Below are 26,451 nucleotides of genomic sequence, written 5' to 3' on the forward strand. Positions count from 1 at the left end.
TAGATGTAACTATGGGGATTTTTTTACTTTCTGACTCTTCTACTGATAGTTTTCTTCAACAGCAGGTTTCCACCTGTCTCAAAACTTAAATATGAATTGTATGACTTTGAAGCATTTTAAATTTGAGAAAGTGATACATAAAGAAAGGAGGAAATGAACTCTTATTGAGTACTGATGCTTACCAGATATCGAGTCAGTCACTTTGCACACACTTGTTTATACAGTCTCCGCAACAGCGCAATGACATGGCTACTATTATGTAATATAAAATGAGGCTTTGAGAGAGAAACGATTTCCCCCAAACAAAACAGCTAGTAAATGGCAGACAGGGATGGTGACCTTGGCAGTACAATAGCAGGGAGTGAATCTGATCCTGGCTACATCAAGCTCTCTGGTCAACCTTCCCTAACGAGTAGTCTTACCCTCATGACTCAGGTTGGCGCTCCAGCTACCACATCAGCGTTCCCTCCCGCACACATTCCTCCTATCACCCAAGTTCACAGCCACTCCGGTCCTGTTGAACCTAGAAAGTACCAAGCGCCCCCTGCTGGCTGTTGATGAGACTAGCGCAGAAGTGACCACATAGTTTTTATTCCTGGAAATTTTCAGGGAGGTGGCTAGACCAGGGGAGGATTCCAGGAGAGAAAGGGCTGCTGTGTCATTGCTGGTCTGCGCTCAGCGGCTCCACCCGCAGCCAAAGTCCGCCCTCCGCTCGCAGGATCAGCTCTGGCTTCCGGCGAGGCTCCTCACCAGGCAGGACGCGGAAGCGCAGTAGCGTGAGCGCCAGGACCACCTTCATCTCCGTCATGGCAAATGTCTGCCCGATGCAGTTCCTGTGGGCCGGAGTGAGGTCTTTGACTGTGCTGGGAAACTTCATCCAGGCCCCATCGCTCCTAGAATCTAGCTCACAACTCCCACCCCCACCCACAGTGATAGAGAATACGAAACTTGCCTGGGACCCCCACATAGGCTTGAATATCTAAGCCTGACCGAAAACCCATTCAGGGACACAGACCAGCAGGCAGGGAAACAGGACTCCCAGCACAATGTAGACCCCTTCTGGACCCACTATCATTCCCCAAACACTCCTATAACTTCCAGGGGAGGGGAGGGAAGGAGAACCAAAACTCTGACCATCTTCATTTTCCCCACTCCCCTACCAGAGAGTCAAGTCTGGAATCTCAGTCCCAGAACCTCCAACACACCACCCCATCCCTACCTCAGATGCCCACTACCCTCACCTGGGACCCACTGAGAAGGGAATAAAAGCCAGAGGTGACCTCCCCTTGATGTTTTCTGGCTCGAAGCGGAAGGGGTCATAGACCTGGGGGCAAAACAAGACAAGGCTACTGGATGGGATCTCCCAGGACATCCATCCTTGGAGAAGCAGATGTGTGTATAATGGGAGGGAGGTGATGTCTGATTTGCCAATCAGAATTCTGTAGTCTCCCCTGGGCCTCCCAAGGGGAATGGACAGGGATGATGGAGGTATGACGTGGGGGAGGAATCACCTCAGGGTCTGGCCACACAGATGGGTTGTGGTGGGTCCCAATAATATTGATGAGGCAGATAACACCTGTGGAACAAGAGAGGGCAGCAGGGCTAGGTCCTCACTGCCTCATTGACCCCTCTTTCTCACCAGGAAACTCCTCCCTTAGTCATTGTGAGTACCTTTGGGGATGACCCGGCCATCTGGAAGCAAAGTGTCCTGGGCATAGCGGCGGGAGATGACCGAGACCGGGGGGTGCAATCGCAGACTCTCCTTGATGCACATGGTCAGGAAGGGCAACTGGGCCAGGTCGTCCCTAAGGAAGCCCCACGACAACTATCCAGGGAGCAAAAACAGAGACACACCACCAGCCCTCCTGGTGCCCCATAAGATCCTCTCTGCCCAGAACAAAATCACAGATGGATCAAATATCTCCAAACTCAGTAAGTCATATACATAAATTATACAGCTTTTTCTTTATCCCTTGTACCTCAATTAAATGGTTTTTAAAAAGATAGAAAGAAAAGCAGTATCACAGAAGAACCAGACAAAATTGAGTCTGATGTTTTCAGCTTTTCTGAGCAACATACCCAAAATCTAGCCATAAAAATATTCAAAAATTTGTATAGAAATATATTATTCTTTACAGCAAGAACGAAATCAAAAGGCAGATGAGTAAGAAGCAAAAGAAACAGATTAAATGATGTTTACTCTTATTTATTACTGCACTACAGACACTAGTTAATGCAATTAGATGGGGGTGGGGAGGAGAGAAATATCATTTGAATGTGGGGGTAAATGTGTCATTTTTGGCAGATAATGATTTTATATTTAGAAAACAAGAGAATTCACTAGAAAATTTCTATAAACTTTGAAGATAAGATCCAGTAAGGGGACTGAGTTTTTTCCCTAATCCTCTTCATTTTGTGTGGTGATTTAAATTCTTAATAAATGGTACAGTTAACTAGTTCAAAATTAGAAAACTACACACTCCTATGGCCCAACACTCATTTCCCCTCCTCACTGTTTCCCTAGGTAACTTTGTTTTATGTATCCTTCCAAGGAGAGTGTATTGCATTTTAAAAGTTATATAGTATTAATAGCATGCTGTATAATGTACACCCTGGTCTGTATCTTTTTCATGTAACAGTATATCAGTGTCTTCTTGTACAGCTCCTAGACTTGTGTCAAGAATAGGGCCTTCTCTTCTGCGGAACTACAAATAATTTCCCATGGCTTCCTCTAGAGCCTTCCTCAGTCACTCAGTTGTGTCCGACTCTTTGCTACCCCATGGACTGTAGCCCGCCAGGTTCCTCTGTCCATGGGGTTCTCCAGGCAGGAATGCTAGAGTGGGTTGCCATTTTCTGCTCCAGGGGATCTTCCCAACCCAGAGACAGAACCCATGTCTCCTGTGTCTCTTGAATTGGCAGGTGGATTCTTCACCACTCTGCCACCTGGGAAGCCCTCTAGAGCCTTTAAGATACATTTATTTTATATTTTATGCCTTTGATTCATGTCGATGTTACGTTCATGTAAGACCTGAGAAAGAAGTTGGATTCATTTTTTCCATCTAACTCTCCAGTTGTTACAAGAGCTTTTATTAAACAGGCTTTATTTTTCCTATTGATATGACACTCCATATTTTTAGTGTTACCATGTTCACTGGGCAAGAAATTTATATCCATACATTGTTAGCTTTCCTGTGAGAAATAATAGAAAAGATGATGAAAAAAGATGATGATGACATCGACTATTTGGTTTAAATTTAGCAAGAAATGTTAGTGTCTGTATGCCACATGAACATATAGATGTTTCTCTATTCAGGTAGAATATATGATTTACCATAACAACGAGAGTATTTAAGGGTTAATTTAACAAAATGTGCATACGGTCTCCATACTAAAATCTCAGACTATATTTAAACTACATTATTTTAATATCCAAAATTGGTTATCCACTCCACACTCTGGAGTAGTGTGTGTTGATATTAGGAATTAATCTACCTTACACAGTCAGTCACATGTACAAATCGAACCCCTCCCTCCCTCCTGCCTCTCACTCCCCTTCTCCCCTACACCTTCTTACTCTCCATCTCTTCATTTTGGCCCTGCTATTTCTTGACCACAGAGCACCTAAAATGCACCTCAAAATAGCTACTGCTCATCTTGGAAGATCTAAGTTGAGGACATTTTTTCCAACCTCGATTTTCCTCTCTAAATAAAAACCCCACCCTGGCCATCTACACTGGTAATGTTCTGACCTGGGACTATTCCTCACCAGGCTAAGAGCTCCTGGAAGGCAAGACTGGGTCTGGTCCTTCCCGAGTCTCCAGGACACAGAATGGGACTTAGAAGAATTGGAGATGTCATAGAACTGAGAAGAAGGAGGCAGTGTACCAGTGTTTGTTGAATGGGGACTGGATGGAGGAAGATGCGGGTATCCCTGGACAGGTGGTGAATGACTTTAGTCCCTAAGAGTTCCATGTGAATCCTGGACTAAATAATATGAGGATATAGGGGTCAGGAGATCAGCAAACACTCATGGAATGAAGATGTTTGAAAACGTGATTTTTAGAAAGGTAACAGAGTGAAGGGGAAGTTCACATAGTGAATACGTGCTAAGTAGCAACATCTGCCCTCCCACATTGTCACCAGTTATCTCAGAAATCCAAGTTTCTGTCCTCAAAGCCAGAAAATTTTACCCTGCTATCCATACTGAGTAACAGATCCACCTTCTGAGCTTTGCTACTATTCCCACTAAGTAATAATGACAAAATCCACACAAAATTTCCCTTATCCCCAGCCAGGAAACAGAGTCAGTGAGAGGGGTTCAGGAGCACACCATGAGGACCTGCACTCACCACTCAATCTCTTTAGACTCACGGTCCCTCAGAAGGTCTTGCACTTCTTGCCGGCAGCGTTCCTGGTATTCTGGGTGCTTTGCAAGGTTGTACAGGACCCAGGAGAGGCCACTAGCTGTGGTGTCATGGCCTGAGGAGTATCAAGAGAGGTTTGGATCTCTGGGCTACTTCAGCACCAGAGGGTGGACAGTACCCTCCCATGGGGAGGATGGGGAGGGGTTGAGTGGTCCAAGGTCCCCTTGGCAACATCCTGGAGTAGAGACCCAGCCTTCTAAGTAGTCCCACACTGGGACTCTCACCCTCAAACATGAAGGTGTCAGCTTCAGCCCGGATATCTTCATCTGATAATCCCTTCCCATCTTCATCCTGGAGAGAAAGCAAGATCCCCAGAATCACACTAGCTCATAGTCCCTGAGCCTAAACTGCAAAAACCTCTGAATCTCCATCATCGATCCAGAAACCCAAGCCCACCCGGAACTCCTAGACCTCTTATGCCCACTCCAAATGTCTCTATTTCTTTGCCTCCTATGTTGTGCCTGGTGATAGGAATCAGTGATCCATTCATATTTTTATGTTTTGATATGATGAGGGATTTTGGAGGAAAAAAGTTAATGTCCACCTGGGTTACAGGATGATCAACTCAACTAGCAACTTGTTTTGGAAGCTAGAGATTGAGCCTTGTCCCCAAAGACATCTGCTCACAGGCTTGGTGAGTAAATTCAAAGATCTTTTTATCCTGGAGATAGGGAATGGGTATTAAACCTATAGAATCATAGACTGCTTTCTCACCAAAGATGATTTATTTAAGCTCCAAACAATCTCTCTTTTCTTCTCTCCTCTCTCCCTCTCTCTCTCCGTCTTCCTATGCCTATCCATATACCTTTCCCTACCCACTTTAGGGAAGAAGGGGCAGAAGTATTAGCTGTCCTGTATGGGTTCCAAATCTCAAAATCTGGAGGTAATTCTGCTGTGATGCTAGCATGGCTGCATGTACAAGTACAAGTATCATGGTGCCCTCAAAAGAATTTACAAATGGAGAACCAGAGCTAAATTCTACTATGACTACTGAAATTAATGCTCTGCTCTGATCCAAGGTTCTGCATACATACAACACACACACACACAGAGACTAACTTATCAACTTGGAAGTAGACTAAAGTCTCAGGCCCTTGACAGTTTCAGAAATAGCAGTCCCTGCAGACAGTATTCCACACAATCATCTTTAAAACTTTTCTCTGACCCATACTTCCCTTCCTCAAGCACCTTCCATGACTCTCCAGTACCCTCTGTATCTTATTTAAGTTCTCTGATCAGATAAAAGTCCATTCTACTTCCTAAACTCAGATCCCAGAGGAACCCACCTTGGTCAACAGAAGCACATCGATGAAGTCCAAAGTCTTGGTCTTCACCTTGGCCTTGAGGAAGTCATCAGTACCCTCACTGGGAAGGGTGTGGCGCCGCTCCTGAATGACTGCATCTGTGAAGTCATGTACCAGGCGGCAGGCCCTGCGGAAGCGCCGCCAGTCTGGGGTGAGGAAGTACAGAAAGTCCATGTGCAAGAAGATCTGCTGGTTCCGCTTTGCCACAAGCGCACTGAGCTCCAAGATGCTGGCAATATATTCATTGGGCTTCCTGAAGGATGAGAGCATGAAGGGAAGCCACCACTTAAAATACCAGAAGCCCAGAAGCTGGGGGCTACCTCCCTTCAGGAAGCTGAGGCTCCAGAAACAGATGGTTCATAGATACAGTGTGGGGATGAGCCAGGAGATGTGGCTCTTCAAACTCTTCTCAACCCACATCCCATCTCCGTGAGCTGCCTCCATTCCCCAGGCACCCAGAGTACAGCTTAGACATCAGGCTTCTCTCCTTTCTCACCCAGTTTCTGTTCCCCATTCCTTCCCCACAGTGTTCACTCAATTCAGAACCTTAACCTTGCCCAGCTGATCAATGAGGATAACAGCTTCCTTACTCTCCTTACTTCCCGTGTCAACACAGTTGAATGGTGTTGTGCCTATCACAGTTGGTCTTGAGTCATCTGACAAGTGATCTCTTGGACATCTTCAAAGCTCAACTTTGACCATGACCTTCGTGTGCTCAAATATCTTCCTTGGCTCTCTGGAAACCTCAGAATAAATTTCCTATCCTTTTTGTTTGGTTTCAGAAGGTTTTAAGCCCACTCCTCTAAACTTATTTCCAAGGTGTCTCCTCACTATTGCACACACTTTGCTCATTTTAGCCTGCTAGTTTTTATCAAGGGCTTCCCTGGTGGCTCAGAGGTTAAAACATCTGCCTGCAATGCAGGAGACCTGGGTTTGATTCCTAGGTTGGGAAGATCCCCTGGAGAAGGAAATGGCAACCCACTCCAGTATTCTTGCCTGGAGAATCCCATGGACAGAGGAGCCTGGTGGGCTACAGTCCACGGGGTCACAAAGAGTCAGACACGACTGAGCAACTTCACTTTCCAAGCAATTCTACCTACCTAAAAGGATATCTCCAGAAGTGGGAGAAGGGTCCTAAGATGGTGGAGGAATAGGACAGGGAGACCACTTTCTCCCCCACAAATTCATCAAAAGAACATTTGAATGCTGAGTAAGTTCCACAAAACCACTTCTGAATGCTGGCAGAGGACATCAGGCACCCAGAAAAGCAGCCCATTGTCTTCAAAAGGAGGTAGGAAAATATATATAAAAGATAAAAAGAGAGACAAAAGAGGTAGGGACAGAGATCCATCCTGGGAAGGGAGTCTGTAAAAAGAGAGAAGTTTCCAAACACCAGGAAACACTCTCACTGGCAAGTCTGTGGCAAGCCTTGGAACCTCAGAGGGCAGCATAACTGGGAGGAAAAATAAATAAATAATCAAAAGCCACAGATTATGTGCCCAGTGGTAACCCCAGTGAACAAGCAGCACAGACACCCGCATCCGCCACTAGCAAGCAGGGGCTTGGCAGGGAGGCAAGGGCTGCATTGCTTAGGGTAAAGACCAGGCCTGAATGCTCTGAGGGCAATCTGAAGGAACTAACTTGAGATAGCAAACCAGACTGTGGGATAGCTATCCCACGAAAAGCCCTAACCTAAGACACCACCAGGCCCACTCACAGAACAAAGGACTGAGCAGAGCTAGCCGGCTGTGGACTGGCCCACCCCCCACTGGAGACAGGCAGGTGAGGGCAGCCAGAGCCGGAAGGGAGCTATCGTGGCCCCAGAGAGGCATCATCTACCAACTGCAAGCAGGCTTCGTTGCTAACCAAGATTTCTTGATATTCTGGATGGTCGACATCCGCCGGGAGGGTCACAGCCAGAGATCAGCTTCCCAGAAGAGACACACAGCACACCTGAGAAGGTGCGCTAGTTGTACACCCAGAAAACCAAGTGGCAGGGGCGGGGGAGGTGATAAGTTGCAGCGACCCTGCTTGCCAGGCACCTGGTACCTTAGCTGCTTGGACCTGGGAAGACACAAAATGCAGGCTAAAACAAGCCTGCACCTTTCTGGAGCACCTGAGTACCTGAACCTGAGCAGCTTAGACCTGGGAAGTGCATACAACCCAGGGCCAGCCTCAGACAGTTCCCGGCAGAGCAACCTAGAGCCTAAGCAGTGCAGACAGGGAAAGCACAAATGCTGGGAGCTGGGGCAAACCCAGTGTGGCTGAGACACTGCGAGCACACGACAGTGTTATTTGTTTGCAGTGTTCCTCGCTCCCCACAGCACAACGGAATGAGCCTAAAAAAGTGTCCACCACCGCCACCTTGTGTCAGGGCAGAAATTAGGCACTGAAGAGACCAGTAAACAGAAGAAGCTAAATAAAACAGAGGGAACCACCTTGGAAGTGACAGGTGCAATAGATTAAAACCCTGTAGTTAGCACCAGCTACATAGGAAGGGGCCTATAGATCTTGAGAAGTATAAGCCGGATCAAGGAACTATCTGAAAATGAACTGACCCCACACTGTTCACAACAACACCAGAGAAAGTCTTAGATATATCTTTACTATTATCATTCTTTAAATTAAATATAAAATTATTTTTAAGTCCTCTATTACTCTTTTAATTTTCATTTTATAACCTACTATTACTTTGCACAAAAAGACCCTATTTTTTAAAGCAAACCTCATATATATATATATATATTATAATTTTTGTGGCTTTGTTTTTTTTTCTTTAATATTGTATTTATGAGAATCTAAAGTGGAGAGTGAAAAAGTTGGCTTAAAGCTCAACATTCAGAAAACGAAGATCATGGCATCCGGTCCCATCACATCATGGGAAATAGATGGGGAAACAGTGGAAACAGTGTCAGACTTTATTTTTCTGGGCTCCAAAATCACTGCAGATGGTGACTGCAGCCATGAAATTAAAAGACGCTTACTCCTTGGAAGGAAAGTTATGACCAACCTAGATAGCATATTCAAAAGCAGAGACATTTACTTTGCCAACAAAGCTTTGTCTAGTCAAGGCTATGGTTTTTCCTGTGGTCATGTATGGATGTGAGAGTTGGACTGTGAAGAAGGCTGAGCACTGAAGAATTGATGCTTTTGAACTGTGGTGTTGGAGAAGACTCTTGAAAGTCCTTTGGACTGCAAGGAGATTCAACCAGTCCATTCTGAAGGAGATCAGCCCTGGGATTTTTTTGGAAGGAATAATGCTAAAGCTGAAACTCCAGCACTTTGGCCATCTCATGCGAAGAGTTGACTCATTGGAAAAGACTCTGATGCTGGGAGGGATTGGGGGCAAGAGGAGAAGGGGACGACAGAGGATGAGATGGCTGGATGGCATCACTGACTCAATGGACGTGAGTCTGGGTGAACTCTGGGATTTTGGTGATGGACAGGGAGGCCTGGCGTGCTGCAATTCATGGGGTCTCAGGGTCAGACATGACTGAGCAACTGAACTGAACTGAACTGAACCTCTACTCTAGATTTTTAATCTTTGCTTATTGGTATTGGTTATCAATTTTGCACCTTTAAGAACCCAATCTTCAGTACCCATTTTGACTTGGGAGTGAGATTACTGGCTTGACTGCTCTCTCCCTCTTTTGACTCTCCTTTTTCTCCATCAGGTCACCTCTATCTCCTCCCTCCCCCTTCTCTTCTCTACTCAACTTTGAATCTCTTTGTGTGTTCTGGGTAGTGGAGAACACTTAGGGAACTGATTACTGCCTGGACCTGTCTCTCACCCTTTGATTCCCCCTTTTATCCTCCTGGCCACCTCTGTCTCCTTCCTCCCTCTTCTCTTCTCTGTGTAACTCCATGAACATCTCTGAGGGATCCACACTGTGGAGAGCACATACGGAATTGATTACTAGCTAGCTTGCTCTTGCCCCTTTTGATTCCCCATCTTCTCCTGGTCACCTCTATCTCCCTCCTCCCTCTTCTCTTCTTCATGTAACTCTGTGAACCTCTCTGGGTGTCCCTCACTGTGGAGAAACTTTTCATCTTTAACCAAGATGTTTTATCATCAGTGCTGTATAGATGGAGAAGTCCTGAAGCTACTGTAAGAATAAGACTGAAAACCAGAGGCAGGAGGCTTAAGTCCAAATCCTGAGAACCCCAGAGAACTCCTGACTCCAGGGAACATTAATCAATAGGAGCTCATCAAACGCCTCCATGCTGACACTGAAACCAAGCATCACCCAAGGGCCAACAAGATCCAGAGCAGACATACCACGCAAATTCTCCAGCAACACAAGAACATAGCCCTGGGCTTCAATATACAGGCTGCCCAAAGTCACACCACCCACTGACATCTCATAACTCATTACTAGTCACTTCATTGCACTCCAGAGAGAAGAAATCCAGCTCCACCCACAAGAACACTGACACAAGCTTCCCTAACCAGGAAACCTTGACAAGCCACGGGTCCAACCCCACCCATAGTGAGGAAACTCCACAATAAAGAGAACTCTAGAAACTGTGAGAATACGGAAAGCCCACCCCAAACACAGAAATATAAACAAGATGAAAAGGTAGAGAAATACCAGAAGGTAAAGGAACAGGATAAATGCCCACCAAACCAAACAAAAGAGGAAGAGATAGGGAATCTACCTGATAAAGAATTCAGAATAATGATAGTGAAAATGATCCAGTATCTTGAAAACAAAATGGAGTTACAGATATATAGCCTGGAGACAAGGATTGAGAAGATGCAAGAAAGGTTTAACAAGGACCTAGAAGAAATAAAAAAGAGTCAGTATATAATGAATAATGCAATAAATGAGATCAGAAACACTCTGGAGGGAACCAACAGTAGAATAATGGAGGCAGAAGATAGGATAAGTAAGTAGAAGATAGAATGGTGGAAATAAATGAAACAGAGAGGAAGAAAGAAAAATGAATTAAAAGAAATAAGGACAATCTCAGAAACCTCTAGGACAATGTTAAATGCCCAAACATTCAAATCATAGGAGTCCCAGAAGAAGAAGACAAAAAGAAAGACCATGAGAAAATACTTGAGGAGATAATAGTTGAAAACTTCCCTAAAGTGGGGAAGGAAATAGTCACCCAAGTCCAAGAAACCCAGAGTGTCTCAAACAGGATAAACCCAAGGTAAACCAACGCAGGACACATATTAATCAAATTACCAAAGATCAAACACAAAGAACAAATATTAAAAGCAGCAAGGGAAAAACAACAAATAACACACAAGGGAATTCCCATAAGGATAACAGCTGACCTTTCAACAGAAACTCTTCAGGCCAGGAGGGAATGGCAGGGCATACTTAAAGTGATGAAAGAAAATAACCTACATCCCAGATTACTGTACCCAGCAAGGATCTCATTCAAATATGAAGGAGAAATCAAAAGCTTAGACAAACAAAAGCTGATAGAATTCAGCACCACCAAACCAGCTCTCCAACAAAGGCTAAAGGATATTCTCTAGACAGGAAACACAGAAAGGGCGTATAAACTCAAACCCAAAACAACAAAGTAAATGGCAATGGGATCATACTTATCAATAATTACCTTAAATGTAAATGGGTTGAATGCCCCAACCAAGAGACAAACTCTTGCTGAATGGTTACAAAAACAAAACCCCTATATATATTGTCTACAAGAGACCCACCTCAAAACAAGGGACACATACAGACTGAAAGGGAAGGTCTGGAAAAAAGATATTTCATGCAAATAGAGACCAAAAGAAATCAGGAGTAGCAATACTCATATCAGATAAAATAGACTTTAAAACAAAGGCTGTGAAAAGAGCCAAAGAAGGACACTATGTAATGATCAAAGGATCAATCCAAGAAGAAGATATAACAATTATAAATATATATGCACCCAACATAGGAGCACCACAATATGTAAGACAAATGCTAACAAGTATGAAAGGGGAAATTAACAATAACACAATAATAGTGGGAGACTTTAATACCCCACTCACACCTATGGATAGATTAACTAAACAGAAAATTAACAAGGAAACACAAACTTTAAATGATACAACAGACCAGTTAGACCTAATTGATATCTATAGGACATTTCACCTCAAAACAATGAATTTCACCTTTTTCTCAAGCGCAGATGGGAGCTTCTCCAGGATAGATCACATCCTGGGCCATAAATCCAGCCTTGGTAAATTAAAAAAAATTGAAATCATTCCAAGCACCTTTTCTGACCACAATGCCGTAAGATTACATCTCAATTACAGGACAAAACTTAAAAATTCCAACATATGGAGGCTGAAAAACATGCTGCTAAATAACCAACAAATCACAGAAGAAATCAAAAAAGAAATAAAAATATGCATAGAAATGAATGGAAATGAAAACACAACAACACAAAACCTGTGGGACACTGTAAAAGCAGTGCTAAGGGGAAGGTTCATAGCAATACAGGTATACCTCAAGAAACAAGAAAAAAGTCAAATAAATAACCTAACTCTACACCTAAAGCAACTAGAAAAGGAAGAAATGAAGAACCCCAGGATTAGTAGAAGGAAAGACATCTTAAAAATTAGGACAGAAATAAATGCAAAAGAAACAAAACAGACCATAACAAAAATCAACAAAGCCAAAAGCTGGTTCTTTGAGAAGATAAATAAAATTGACAAACCATTAGCCAGACTCATCAAGAAACAAAGAGAGAAAAATCAATAAAATTAGAAATGAAAATGGAAAGATCAAAACAGACAACACAGAAATACAAAGGATCATAAGAGACTACTATCAGCAACTATATGCCAATAAAATGGACAACTTGGAAGAAATGGACAAAATCTTATAAAAGTACAACTTTCCAAAACTGAACCAGGAAGAAATATAAAATCTTAACAGACCCATCACAAGCACGGAAATTGAAACTGTAATCAGAAATCTTCCAACAAATGAAAACCCAGGACCAGATGGCTTCACTGCTGAATTCTACCAAAAATTTAGAGAAGAGATAACACCTATCCTACTCAAACTCTTCCAGAAAATTGCAGAGGAAGGTAAACTTCTAAACTCATTCTGTGAGGCCACCATCACCCTAATACCAAAATCAGACAAAGATGCCACAAAAAAGAAAACTACAGGCCAATATCACTGATGAAAATAGATGCAAAAATCCTTAACAAAATTCTAGCAAACAGAATCCAACAACACATTAAAAAGATCTCCATGTTCGTTTATTATCAAATATGTAGTTTGTGGGATTGGCGGGAGCAAAATACTATAAATAAATAGAGAACCACTAGCAAAAAAAAAAAAAAAATCATACATCATGACCAAGTGGACTTTATCTCAGGGATGCAAGGATTCTTCACTATCCACAAATCAATCAATGTAATACACCACGTTAAGAAATTGAAAGATAAAAACCATATGATTATCTCAATAGATGCAGAGAAAAGCTTTGACAAAATTCATCATCCATTTATTATAAAAACCCTCCAGAAAGCAGGAATAGGCAATGGTACCCCACTCCAGTACTCTTGCCCGGAAAATCCCATGGATGGAGGAGACTGGTAGGCTGCAGTCCATGGGGTCACAAAGAGTCGGACACGACTGAGTGACTTCACTTTCACTTTTCACTTTCATGCATTGGAGAAGGAAATGGCAACCCACTCCAGTGTTCTTGCCTGGAGAATCTCAGGGACGGGGGAGCCTGGTGGGCTGCCATCTATGGGGTCGAACAGAGTCGGACACGACTGAAGTGACTTAGCATAGCATTAGCATACCTCAAAATAATAAAAGCTATATATGACAAACCCACAGCAAACATTATCCTCAATGGTGAAAAATTGAAAGCATTTCCCCTAAAGTCAGGAACAAAACAAGGATGCCCACTCTTACCACTACTATTCAATATAGTGTTGGAAGTTTTGGCCACAGCAATCAGAGTAGAAAAGGAAATAAAAAGAATCCAGATTGGAAAAGAAGAAGTAAAACTCTCACTGTTTGCAGATGACATGATCCTCTACATAGAAAACCCAAAAGAATCCACCAGAAAATTACTAGAGCTAATCAATGAATATAGTAAAGTTGCAGGATATAAAATCAACACACAGAAATCCCTTGAATTTCTATACACTAATAATGAGAAAATAGAGAAATTAAGGAAACAATTCCATTCACTGTTGCAATGAAAAGAATAAAACACTTAAGTATATATCTACCTAAATAAACAAAAGACCTATATATATATAACTATAAAACACTAGTGAAAGAAATCAAAGAGGACACAAATAGATGGAAAAATATACCATGTTCATGGATCAGAAGAATCAATATAGTGGAAATGAGTATACTACCCAAAGCAATCTATAGATTCAATGCAATCCCTATCAAGCTACCAACAGTATTTTTCACAGAGCCAGAACAAATAATTTCACAGTTTGTACAGAAATACAAAAAACCTCTAATAGCCAAAGCAATCTTGAGAAAGAAGAATGGAACTGGAGGAATCAACGTGCCTGACTTCAGGCTCTACTACAAAGCCACAGTCATCAAGACAGTATGGTGCTGGCACAAAGACAGAAATATAGATGAATGGAACAAAAGAGAAAGCCCAGAGATAAATCCACGCACCTATGGAGGGACTGGGGGCAAGAAGAGAAGGGAACGACAGAGGATGAGATGGCTGGATGGCATCACTGACTCGATGGATGTGAGTCTCAGTGAACTCTGGGAGTTGGTGATGTACAGGGAGGCCTGGAGTGCTGCGATTCATGGGGTCGCAAAGAGTCGGACACAACTAAGCGACTGATCTGATCTGATCTGATGGACACCTTATCTTTGACAAAGGCAACAACATACAATGGAGAAAAGACAATCTCTTTAACAAGTGGTGCTGGGAAAACTGGTCAACCGCTTGTAAATGAAACTAGAACACTTTCTAACACCATACACAAAAATGAACTCAAAATGGATTAAAGATCTAAACATAAGACCAGAAACTATAAAACTCCTAGAGGAAAACATAAGCAAAACACTCTCCAACATAAATCACAACAGGATCCTCTATGACCCACCTCCTGGAATATTGGAAATAAAAGCAAAAATAAACAAATGGGACCTAATTAAAATTAAATGCTTCTGCACAACAAAGGAAACTATAAGCAAGGTGAAAAGACAGCCTTCAGAATGGGAGAAAATAATAGCAAATGAAGCAACTGACAAAGAATTAATCTCAAAAACATACAAGCAACTCCTGCAGCTCAATTCCAGAAAAATAAACGACCCAATCAAAAAATGGGCCAAAGAACTAAACAGACATTTCTCCAAAGAAGACATACAGATGGCTAACAAACACATGAAAAGATGCTCAACATCACTCATTATCAGAGAAATGCAAATCAAAACCACAATGCAAAATGCAAATCAAAACCACCATTTCACGCCAGTCAGAATGGCTGCTATCCAAAAGTCTACAAGCAATAAATGCTGGAGAGGGTGTGGAGAAAAGGGAACCCTCTTACTCTGTTGGTGGGAATGCAAACTAGTACAGCCACTCTGGAGAACAGTGTGGAGATTCCTTAAAAAACTAGAAATAGAACTGCCATATGACCCAGCAATCCCACTGCTGGGCATACACACCGAGGAAACTAGAATTGAAAGAGACACGTGTACCTCAATGTTCATCGCAGCACAGTTTATAATAGCCAGGACATGGAAGCAACCTAGAATGTCCATCAGCAGACGAATGGATAAGAAAGCTGTGGTACATATACACAATCGAATATTACTCAGCCATTAAAAAGAATGCATTTGAATCAGTTCTAATGAGGTGGATGAAACTGGAGCCTATTATACAGAGTGAAGCAAGCCAGAAAGAGAAACACCAATACAGTACAATAACGCATATACATGGAATTTAGAAAGATGGTAATGATAACCCTGTATGTGAGACAGCAAAAGGGACACAGATGTATAGAACAGTCTTTTGGACTCTGTGGGAGAGGGCAAGGGTGGGATGAAATGGGAGAATGGCATTGAAACATGTATATTATCATATGTGAAATGAATCACCAGTCCAGTTTCAATACATGATACAGGATGCCTGGGCTTGGTACACTGTGATGACCCAGAGGGATGGGATGGGGAGGGAGGTGGGAGGGGGGTTCAGGATGGGGACATGTACACCCATGGCAGACTCATGGCAATGTATGGCAAAACCACTAAAATATTGTAAAGTAATTAGCCTCCAATTAAAATAAATAAATTTATATTTTAAAAGAGAAGAAAAAATAAAAGGATATCTCCTTCTCCTTTCCCTTCCTGTTGTTCAATGTCGAGCTCTGACCCGCCTCCTCCAGGAAGTCCCTTCTGATTGTCCTAGCCAGTCTCCCCTCCCTCATCTGCTCCTTTGGATCTATGTCTCATGTTCCCAGGCCCTTGGCCAAGACTCACTCTTGGCAATTGCTGTCATAACTGAAGACACATTTCTGCAGACTGTCCAGGGTCATGAGGCTGATGTGTTCAAACATGTCCAGATGGGTGTGGCCTTCTGTGATCAGACGCTGCCACTTGGCCTGGACAGAGAAGGGAACAGCGTTAGGGCTGAAAGCTAGTTCCTCTGAGCCTCTCCTCAGTCTGAACCACTTGGATGGACTCCCTCAGATCCTGCATCCTGGGCCTGGGATCCCCTTTCCAGGAAGAACCAGGCTTGGGTGGAAGTGAAAGTTGTTACTGTTAGGACGTTAAGTCCCCATGGCTAGGAGTCAGGAGATCTGGGTTTTTTAAATCCTGGCTCTGCTTCCTACATCTTTGTATCCTGTGGTAACATTAATGCATAAAGTAGGTACACAGCAAATGTTAACTTTCTTCCTGCTTATTTTTGTAAATTGATTAAGAAAATGTCCCCTATGTTGAAAGAAGTAGTCTTACATGAGCTCTGAGTAACCCTGCCCTTTAATGTTGGGTATGCAAAAAAAAAAAAAAAAAAAAAAGCCAGATCTCTACATTCTTTACCTTAACCATTTTGCAGAGTTATATTTATAGGCAACAACCTTGAGGGGTGAGGTTATGTCTCCCTCTGGACAAATATCAAGCTTGCTTCTAATTCTATAAAATTCATAGAGTCCCTAAACCTATACTCCTACCCCCAGTAATACAACATGCTACATGAGCAGGCAGCAATTGAAGACCACTTGTGGCATCTGCATGGGATTTGGTGACATGGAGGAAGAACGCAACCAACTAGAAGCACATGCTGTTTGCTGGGCCAAAAGTAAGAAACTGTCCTTTGTCTCTGACCCAGGATCTCATGTATTCTGGCAGAATCCATGAAACAGTAGCAAGCTCACTTGAAGCCTGTATGTAGGAAAAATTCCAAGCACTTCACAGAAGCCTGCCTTCTAGTCCTTCATTTCCCTATGTATATATCCCAAGCCTTTGCAATGTAATTTCTCAGAAGCTTCTATTATGAGATGGAGCCTATTTCACCATCTTTCATTTATGACCTGCTCCTAGACTTGTTTTGGCCAGTAGACCATGCTGAAAATGATGAGATGCTTATCCCAAACCTAGATCCCAAAGGACATTGTAGTTCCCCTCAATCTGAGGGAACCCTGCTTCTGTGATGTAAACAAGCCTCAGATACCTTCTAAAGGAAGACAGTCATGAAAGGAAATCCATTTGCCCCAGGCGAGGTCATCCTAGATCAAATTGCAGCCAGCCAAGCCCTTAATGTGACAGAGCACAGAACTTCGGCTCAGCAAAGTTTCCTGTCTGACCCACAGCTGATCACAGATACATGGGCGGCCCCATCCACCTCCACAAGGACCGGCCAACTGACTTACAGTCCTGTTGTCAATACTAAACTCTTATTGTTTCGAAGTTGTTACTTGGGAATAACCACTACACAGTGTGCCTCATTATCACCAAACATATTCCAAGATTTCAAGGCTTCCCTAATGGAAACAGAGAAACTAAAACCTACTATGTGCCAGAGACATGGCTCCATACGTCTCAACCCCCTGCAAAGCAGGGATCACAGCGTACTCATTTTTACAGCTGAAGAAACTGAGGCTCAGAAAGAACAATGGACTCAAGCTGCCCACAAGAGGCAGAATTCCAAAATGATATCTCTGAGTCCCCATTATCCCCAAGAATCCAGCTGGGACCCTGGGTTCAAGAGACTCACATGCATGATGTCTGCGCTCTTGGTGAAAATCTTCATATAGGGCTTCAGGATGTTGAAGTGGAAGGCGGGTGTCAGCATGCGACGGTGCCTGCTCCACTTGTCACCAGCACTCAGCAGGAGCCCATCCCCTAGCAGAGACAGCCACGGGGAGTGGGCAAAGGAAGACCTTCTCCTGGGTCCCCAGGGTCATCCCTAACCCCCTTCACAAACAGTTACTCACCCAGCCAAGGCTTCAGAAAGTCATAGAAGATCACATCCTTGGGTGCAGCAGCAGCTGACATGAAAGAGGACCATCAGGGGCCAGGGAGAGGGGGAGGGGACGATCTTTTGTGTGGAATAGAGGATCCCAGCCAGGAATCTGCCCACTCTGAGCCCTCCATAGCAGGAATGGGATCAAGAGCATAGGAAGCCAGAAGCCAGGTGGAGATGTGACAGAAGGCAGGGACCAGACCAGGCTGCAGAACAGAAAAGAGCAAAGCAGAGTCCATAGACACAACTCTGTGTGCTTAGACACACCCCAGCATGACACAACATGCCCCAACATTCCCTGACACGGCTCCTACATGGTCCAACAGGTTATGAAGACACAGGCATAACCCAGAACTTTACAAAACATCATTATGGGGACCAAGGACACCACATCTGCCCCAGTACTGACCTCTTCTGAGACATCTGACATGGCCACATGTGTTAACATGTCCTGACATGGCTCCAACATGAATGACACAACCTGATATGACCCAACAGCTCTGCCATGAACCTGAAGACCATCTGACCTGACCTCAGTGTGCCCCAGGCAGGCTCCAGACAGGACTTGAATATACTGATGACCTGAACCAGGGGACCCAAGCATACCCTAAAACCTGCATCAGACAAGACTCACATAAGGTCTCAAGCATTTCTGAGTGACCCTGAGTCCCAGACCTCAGACAGACCCCAAATGTGGCCCAAACATGACCAGCAGGAGAATCAGACAATCTCAGAGAAGAACCAGTCAGGTCCTAACATGCCTCAGATACCTTTGGCCACAGCTGAACCTCAGGTATGAATCTCTGACCTCAGGTGTAAACATATATCAAGTGTCACCAGTATAACGTATGCCAGCTGTAACCAGAGTTCAGGGAGAAACATAAACCTGACCAGACATGGCCATGCATCCCACATCACACAGACATGCCCTAGGCATGAGTAGACATGTCTGGAGGTCAGGCAGATGAGGGATCCAGGTGAGAGAGAGACATTGGTATCTCTGCCACACACCCCTCTGCCTGCACCCTGGTCACCCACACACCTGAAAGCAACACTTTGGCCATGGCAGCAAGCAAGCTGTGGCCAGGGAGGCATCTACCTGGAGCAAAGAGCACAGGCTTGATGCAGGTGGGGTGGATGGTGCGGATGATCACATTCCAGGACCCAACCCACTAGCAGTACACATCCCCATAGGTGCTGGTCAGGCCCTGTGTGTACAGGAGACCTTCCTCTTAGCTCCAAATCTGGAAAGGAACAAAAAGGACCCAATTCACAATCTTCTAGGCTGCCAGAGGCAAAGACTGGCAAGGCAGTAATTGACACCTGCACTCATGGATCACCTCTAGCAGCTGCTCCTCTGTTCTCAGTCTCTTCCCAGGGTCCCTCCTGCACCTTTTATGAACTGGGATCTGTTGGGTACAGAATGGCCTTCCCAGGTGGTGCTAGTGGTAAAGAACCTGCCTGCCAATGCAGGAGATGTAAGAGATAGGGATTCGATCCCTGGGTCAGGAAGATCCTCTGGAGGAGGGCATGGAACCCCACTCCAGTGTTCTTGCCTGGAGAATCCCACAGACCAAGAAGCCTGATGGGCTACAGTCCATGGGGTCACACAGAGTTGGATATGACTGAAGCAACTCAGCATGCTTGCAAGGATACATGATAGAAAGGGGACTTCCCTGTTTGGACCCCAAACACCATTTTCATGCAACTTCTCTTCCATCCCCATATTCCAGGTGAAGAAACTCTGGCTCTACATAATAATTTGCCAACATTCTCAAAGACAGTAAGCCTGAGGTGGCAGTCCAAGTCTGTCCAAATACAGAGCTTGAGTTCTTAGCCATTAAACTGCTCTGAATCCCAAAACAATAGCTCAGAGGACCCTGTGCCTCCAAGACCAGACACTCAGAGGCTTGCGGAACTGGTCCTATGAATCTGGCAAGGGAAATTAAAGGAAATCCTATCATTTTCCTAGAAATGTTGTGAATGAGCTGATTTTTCTGTGGGGATTGAGCTTCTGGGCTTAATCTTAACCAGGATGACAGGGAAGCCATCATAGATGAACTCAGGACTAAATGATGAAGACCGATGTCTGATGACATTATTTAGTATGTGGAGCCCAGCTAGGCCTGAATATACCCTCAAGGAGGGTGACTTCAAAGTCAATTGATTTCTTAGCGAAGTTCATAGTAGGGTGGTTTTTTCCCCACTACTAACAATGAAAGACAACTTCAGCAGCCAGAGGCAGTCAGGGTGCTTCCAAGGCTCACCCAGCATTATGGTGTCAGAGCCAAGGTTTCTGCCACATGCTTCCTGTCCCCCTTGCCTGCTTGGACTGTCGAAGAGTGGGAGGGGCAGAGGACAAAGGAAGGGAGCCAGGGTGTGGTAGAGTCTCCTCAGGAAGATTCCTGGGGCCTGGAGAAGGAGGACACTGAACTGGAAGTGGTCAAGCCCCAGGATTGGGTCAAAGAAACCGACCCTTCAGAGAGGTAGATGTCAGGTTTCAAGATGGCGGTGGTTGGGTGGTTGACCGAAAGGCCGAGGTGAAGGCCCTTACGAAGTCAAACGGGCCGAGAATCGTTTAAAAAAAAGAAAAAAAAAAAAAAGAGAGAGAGAGGTAGATGTCATGGAAATAGCAACCTGGATCCTGCACCAGCTAGGAGCCTTCATTGCTCTCGGACAGGGGATGGGTGGGATGAGGCCAGACCTGGAAAGGGGTCTGGGAGGCCATGGATGCTTATAACATCCCTCTACTCTTTGCTTGAAAAAATTTCTGCTCATCGCTCCAGACCCAGTTCCAGAAACTCCTCCTCCAGGAAGACTTCCAGCATGCCCCAGCAGAGAGCCTTGCTTCTTCTCTGCATTGTCACAGCCCAACATCTTCCTCTGGCCAGGTCCTGACCTACCACACCAGATATGTGACCTCAAGACTAAGGGTGTCCTTCACCCAGAACACCAGGGTTGGGTAGAGACAGCTTTGGGAGGAGGGAAGAGGCAGCAAGAACAGTATTGGTGAATATTTGAAGGAAAGAGAAAGATGGCTGAGACAGACGAGGGGAAGTGGAGTGGGGTTGGTAGGGGCCACATAGAAGCTTGGCAGGGAGGAGCTGGAAGCCCAGAGGTGTGTCATGGCACCCACCATCACAAGCTCTGCATGGGTACCTGAGGCATTGGCGACGATCCGGATCATGTCAGGGTGGCAGAAAATGATGATGGGAATGGCAGGGCCAAGGCAGATCCTAAATCCTTGGGGGTAGTTGGCTACCAGCTGGGTGAAGTCCCGCAAACCCTTCTCCGTGGGGGGGTACTGCAAGCAAAGTAAGGGCCATCACTCTTCTAAAGAAGCCACCGCAGTGGACAGTGTGTGGGATTCTGCACAAATGGAGGGAACTTTTGCTTCCTCCTTCCCTCTGGGGGAGAGAGGGTCCTGGAGCATCTCCAAGTCCCAAGGATATACCCCAGAGCACAGGAAAAAAACAGGCTTTCTGCCCACAGGGAGGCTGATCTTGGCTTGAGAAGGCAAGTTTTTCTTGACCTGGGAGTGATTTCAGCCCCAGGGGGTGGCCATAGAGGAGATGCCCACCGGGGAGGTTTGTGGATAGCAGGGTGGCCTCAGGACTCCTCCCTGGGTTTGTTCTCACTTTATTTCATAGTCTGTTCCATCTACATAGTCTCCAGTTCCTGGCATGCTGAAGGGTCTGCAGACCTAAGACCTTCCAGTCCTGATCTACTGCAAGGGACAGATGTGAACTCTGCTTAACCATCAGGAAAGCGGCTCTGATCTCTGCTGGCCAGGCTCTGCATCCTGTCTAACCTATGGGTGTACCATTTACACAGAAGAAACAGAGGCCATGTTCCCCAAAGAGGGTAGAGTGGAGGGTTGTCTCCTGGTGAAACCCTCAGAATCCTCCCCGTCTGGGTGCCCCATTCAAGTCTGACAAATACCCCCAGATGTTCTTGGGAAGTGAACATAAGTCACTCTCACCTCTGTGACTTGCTTTCCTCTGCCCAAAGGCCACCTGAGCACTCAAAGCACTTGAGATTGGTCCAGAGAGGAAGAGTCACTTATCTGAGGTCACACAGAAAGAGGGGCTAGAGAAAGGAAGAGTGACCAAGACCAGACCCCACCACCAAGCCGTTAGAGGGGACGGCAGAACTGCAGTGATTTTGTAACATTCCTACTTTCCCCAGACTTGGCTGAGACCCTTTCAAGACCCAGAATCTCAGGAAATCTTCCCTGCAGGCTTTAGAATGTATTTCCCTTCTGAATGTTGCCATAATAAACAATAAAATTGCAGTAAGTCCTCCCCCAAGTTGTAGTTCTCATCCCAGGCAGGAAAGAAAAGTTGCATTCATCTCTTAGCTGGGCTGCTAGGCAGAAGGTGCTGGACACCCATTCATTTGATTTTGACCGAGGGAGGTGATGGAATGTTCATTACCTAGGTCCTCACGCATTTATTTTGCATGCTTACAGTATATGCCAGCCCCGCACTTGGCACTGTAGTGTCTGCTCACCAGAACTGTCATCAAATTGGGAGGTGGTTAATAAGTAATTGGACAATTTACTGTTCAATTATCATGAGAAAGGCCAATGAAAGTTCAAGGTCTGGTGCACAAGGTGGGCAGGCGTGGAGGAGAGGAAGGTCTAAAAAGGCTTTTGAAAGAGGAAATGATTGTCCAACTTTATCCAGATGGGGTGAGGGGACCAGTGGGACCTCTTGGTTGGGGGGGAGTAAGAGAAGAGGGAGGGGTCCCTGAACAGGGAGGGGGTGGGTAGCTCTATGCCATAGGTGGGGATGGGGAGGTGATAGCTGTTTCCTGGAAGGAAGCCGTAACCCAGAATGAAAAGACACAGGAAAGTGGCCACATAGCAGACCCTGGACAGCACCCTTGAGGAGGTCTCAAGGCCACCATGCAGACTGGAGAGGCCAAGGGACCAGATTCTGTGCAGCCCAGCCTCTGAGGTGCACTAATGTGTGCAAGGCAGGCAGGAAATGGACCCCAAAGCAGGCTAAGGCTGGAAAGACAGGATGTGGGGAAGGTCTCAATGGCAGAGCAGAGGAATGAGGGAGGGAGGGAAGAGGGGGCTCCCTGGCCTCCCTGGCTTCTCTGCTGTCCTAGACCCCAGCCCAAACCCTGAGGCCTATTCATGAAGTCCATCCAACCTGATCCCTGAGACCTGTCCTGCTGCTCACACTCACCTGGCCCATGTGACCCAAGAACCAGTTGCGTTTTGGTGGTTGTGGGAAACACTGAAGGTGGCGAGAGTTGTTGTAGAAGGTGTAAGTCCAGGCCAGGACGTGGGCCAGGATCCAGGAGGCCCCAACCAGCACCAGCAGCAGCCACGGAGAGGCTGCCACCGGCCTGAGTCCCAGCCAGGATAGGCTGAGCTCCAGCATCCTGTGGTCAGATGGGGTGCAGAGTGAGTCCTGAGGATGAAGGAAGAGACAGTGATGGTGAGCTGTGAGGCAGAGATGGAAAGAGGGAGAGGAGCAAGGGAATGAGGGGCAGGGATGGGGAGTGATGGGGACGGGCAAGATGGGCTCAGAGACAGGTAGACAGGGGCTGGGAGAGGGGAGGGAGAAACAGAAATTTAGAGGAAGAGGGAGAGAGAGAGACTGAGGCTGGGAGAGGAAAGGGAGAACCAGAGAAATTCAGAGGAAAGACAGAAACAAAGAGAGAGAGACAGAAAGACATACACACAGATAGAGTGTGTGTATTCGTTACCCACTGGTATCTATTCATTTCCCAGGCCAGTTTATTACCTGGAACCACCGCCTAGGGCAGTCTGCCCCACCCCTAGCTATGGCACCACCACCCAACCCACTGCCCACCTCTTGTCTCCCAACCTAGCACTCTCTGTCAGGAGCAGCTTGCTGTCACAGGGTTTCCTGGCCCCTCCTCCTAGAAGGTCTCTCTCCCTGGCCTGACCTCTGATCTAGGAGAGGCTGGGCTTGGTGGCCCAGCCAGCCAATCCCCACAGCCTGTTTACCTCCCCCACCCCATTCCTGGCAGCTGCCCAAATAGACTTTGGAGTAAGAGGGGCTATACTGAGAGAGGTCTTGCAAATCAGCTCAGAGTACCATAGTGTGAAAATTGATCTGCAGGACTCAGTACCTCCCATGATAACAAGATGGGGGGCGGGAAAGGGTGACTCTGAATCTCAAGTTAACAGCCGCCCCTGCCCTTCCAAGCTCAGGGTGCAGCAGGCAAAAGCATAAACGTTCGGGTGCCAGGTGAGCAGGGGAAGCATCTCCTGGACTCTTTGTGGGCCAGAAGGACATGATGCACAGATGGGCTTCCCTGGTGGCTCAGGTGGTAAAGAATCTGCCCACAATGAGAGAGACCTGGGTTCAGTCCCTGGGTTGGGACAATCTCCTGGAAAAGGGAATGGCAACCCACTCTAGTATTCTTGCTTGGAGAACTCCTTGGACAGAGGAACCTGTTGGGCTACAGTTCATGGGGTCACAAAGAGTCAGACATGACTGAGCGACTGACCCACTAGGCGCAAAATCAGGAAGCTCAGAACTATGAAGCCTCTGGTCTCCAGGGCACACAGCCTGGCAGGAGCTCAAGTCCTATTTCCAAGCAACCCAGGGCCTGGGGTGAAACATGACTTTTGGGAACAGAATAGAATCCAGCCTGGCTGTGGATTACCTTCATCAGATTCAGAGGGTAAAGGGCCCAGTTAGAAGAGGACATCTAGAGGCATGAGGGTAAGGCTGCAAGGGGCTCATAGGGGAGGGAGGAGCTGAAATATCCTGAGTAGGCAGCCTCACCGTGACTATGGGCTGTGCCGACCTTCCCTGGGCTCAGTCTTCCCATCCGACAAATGGGATTGTTGGATGAGAGCCTTGAGAGGGGCACCAAAGAGGATTTCATGGAAAAACAGGAAGGATCAGGAGCCCCAAACCTCCTTCCCCCCAACCCTGGTGAGGGGATTCAAGAGCAGGATCCTAAAACTCCCAGTGGTGTGGGGTGGACCCATCCCCACCCCTGCATAATCTCCTTCCCCTCTGCAGGAGTAGATTTCACCACCTGACAGTCCCATTCACATCAGGGTCAGGCAGGCAAAGCCAGAATATGATAAACCAGGCAGAGTCCTGGGACACACAAGAGACATACAAGAAACCAGTGCCCAGAGGGGTTCAGCTCACTGCAGACCTACTGTGTGCCAGGAATAGGCAGGCATCCTATAGTAGGACCACAGCCATCACACCAGCATTTTTCCACATAAGCCACTGAAGCTGTTTTAAGTTCTCTAAGTATATTAACCTTTTATTTTTTCATTTTATAAATGAGGAAACAGACAAAAACTATGTGAGTGACTTGCCCAAAGCCACACAGCTGTCAGACCAGGCTGTGCCCAGGCTTCACCCTGGGTACCCTGAACCACTAAGCTCTGCTCCTTCCATATCTATAAATCGACATTTCATTAGCACCACCTCCACAGATGGTGGAAATCATTCAGGGAGACCATGAGTGTAAAAACAAAGAACAGAGCAAGGGCCCAATAAATGCAAGCCATTGTTTTGCTGTTGTTGTCATTGTGGTTGTTCTTCATGCAATCACCCAATAGACCTGCAAGATAAAATCCATGAGTCTGTTTTTACAGAAGAGAGAATCCAAACATGTGAAACAACTTTCTCCAGCCTCCCGGAAAAGTAGGTAAATACCACATTACAAGTGACTGAAAAGCCTGGCATGTAGTACATGTTCATTAAATGTCTGGGGAAAATAGAAAAGTTTCAAAGAGTAAATTCTAAAGTTCAGCTGCTGAAACTCTGACCCTTGAACCACCCACCTCCCATCATCAGTATCACCTGAGAGTTTGCAGTAAATGCAGAATCTCACACCCCCATGTGGAAACACAGACTCAGAACTGCATCTAACTAGATCTTCTGGGGGAACTGTGTACACTTCTTCAAGTATTAGAAGTGTTGCTTTAAGACTCTGGAGTCTGGATTCTGCAAGGGATGCAGGAAGCCAAAGCCTCAACCCTTTTGGTTCTCAGAGTTGTTTTCAGTTATAAAGTAAAGAGAAAAATCTATATCTCCTGGGGCTATAAACATATGATTATGCACCACATATTATGAGCTGGGCTTCCCCGGCGGCTCAGAGATAAAGACTCCACCTGCAATGCAGGAGACACAGTTTCGATCCATGAGTCAGGAAGATTCCCTGGAGGAGGAAATGGCTACCCACTCCAATATTTTGCCTGGGAAATCCCATGGACAGAGGAGCCTAGTGGGGCTACAGTCCATGGGATCACAAAAGAGTCGGTCATTACTGAGCAACTG

General features: G+C 45.7%; 1 protein-coding gene across 4 annotated transcripts; it reads right to left on the minus strand.

Annotated features, from left to right (window-relative positions):
* Positions 1-571: 571 nt before the first annotated feature.
* On the minus strand, positions 572-24,082 carry LOC109561473 (cytochrome P450 4F2-like). Of its 4 annotated transcripts, none has more exons than XM_019963945.2 (13): positions 23,986-24,082; positions 23,353-23,580; positions 21,314-21,458; positions 18,126-18,179; positions 17,906-18,033; positions 16,171-16,292; positions 5,711-5,981; positions 4,649-4,715; positions 4,350-4,479; positions 1,672-1,805; positions 1,512-1,576; positions 1,242-1,324; positions 572-833 (listed from the first exon to the last, which is right to left on the minus strand). In XM_019963945.2, exons 2-13 carry the CDS (start codon positions 23,548-23,550, stop codon positions 659-661), a joined length of 1,572 nt encoding a protein of 523 aa, XP_019819504.2. In that variant the 5' UTR covers positions 23,551-23,580; positions 23,986-24,082; the 3' UTR covers positions 572-658. The 4 variants fall into 4 exon arrangements, with proteins under 4 accessions (XP_019819504.2, XP_019819506.2, XP_019819505.2 ...); XM_019963947.2 differs by having other exon boundaries at positions 24,001-24,049; XM_019963946.2 differs by having other exon boundaries at positions 23,917-24,011.
* Between the last annotated feature and the right edge of the window lie 2,369 nt (positions 24,083-26,451).

The sequence above is a fragment of the Bos indicus genome, chromosome 7 (assembly GCF_029378745.1).
Source record: "Bos indicus isolate NIAB-ARS_2022 breed Sahiwal x Tharparkar chromosome 7, NIAB-ARS_B.indTharparkar_mat_pri_1.0, whole genome shotgun sequence".
Taxonomy (NCBI): Eukaryota; Metazoa; Chordata; class Mammalia; order Artiodactyla; family Bovidae; genus Bos; species Bos indicus.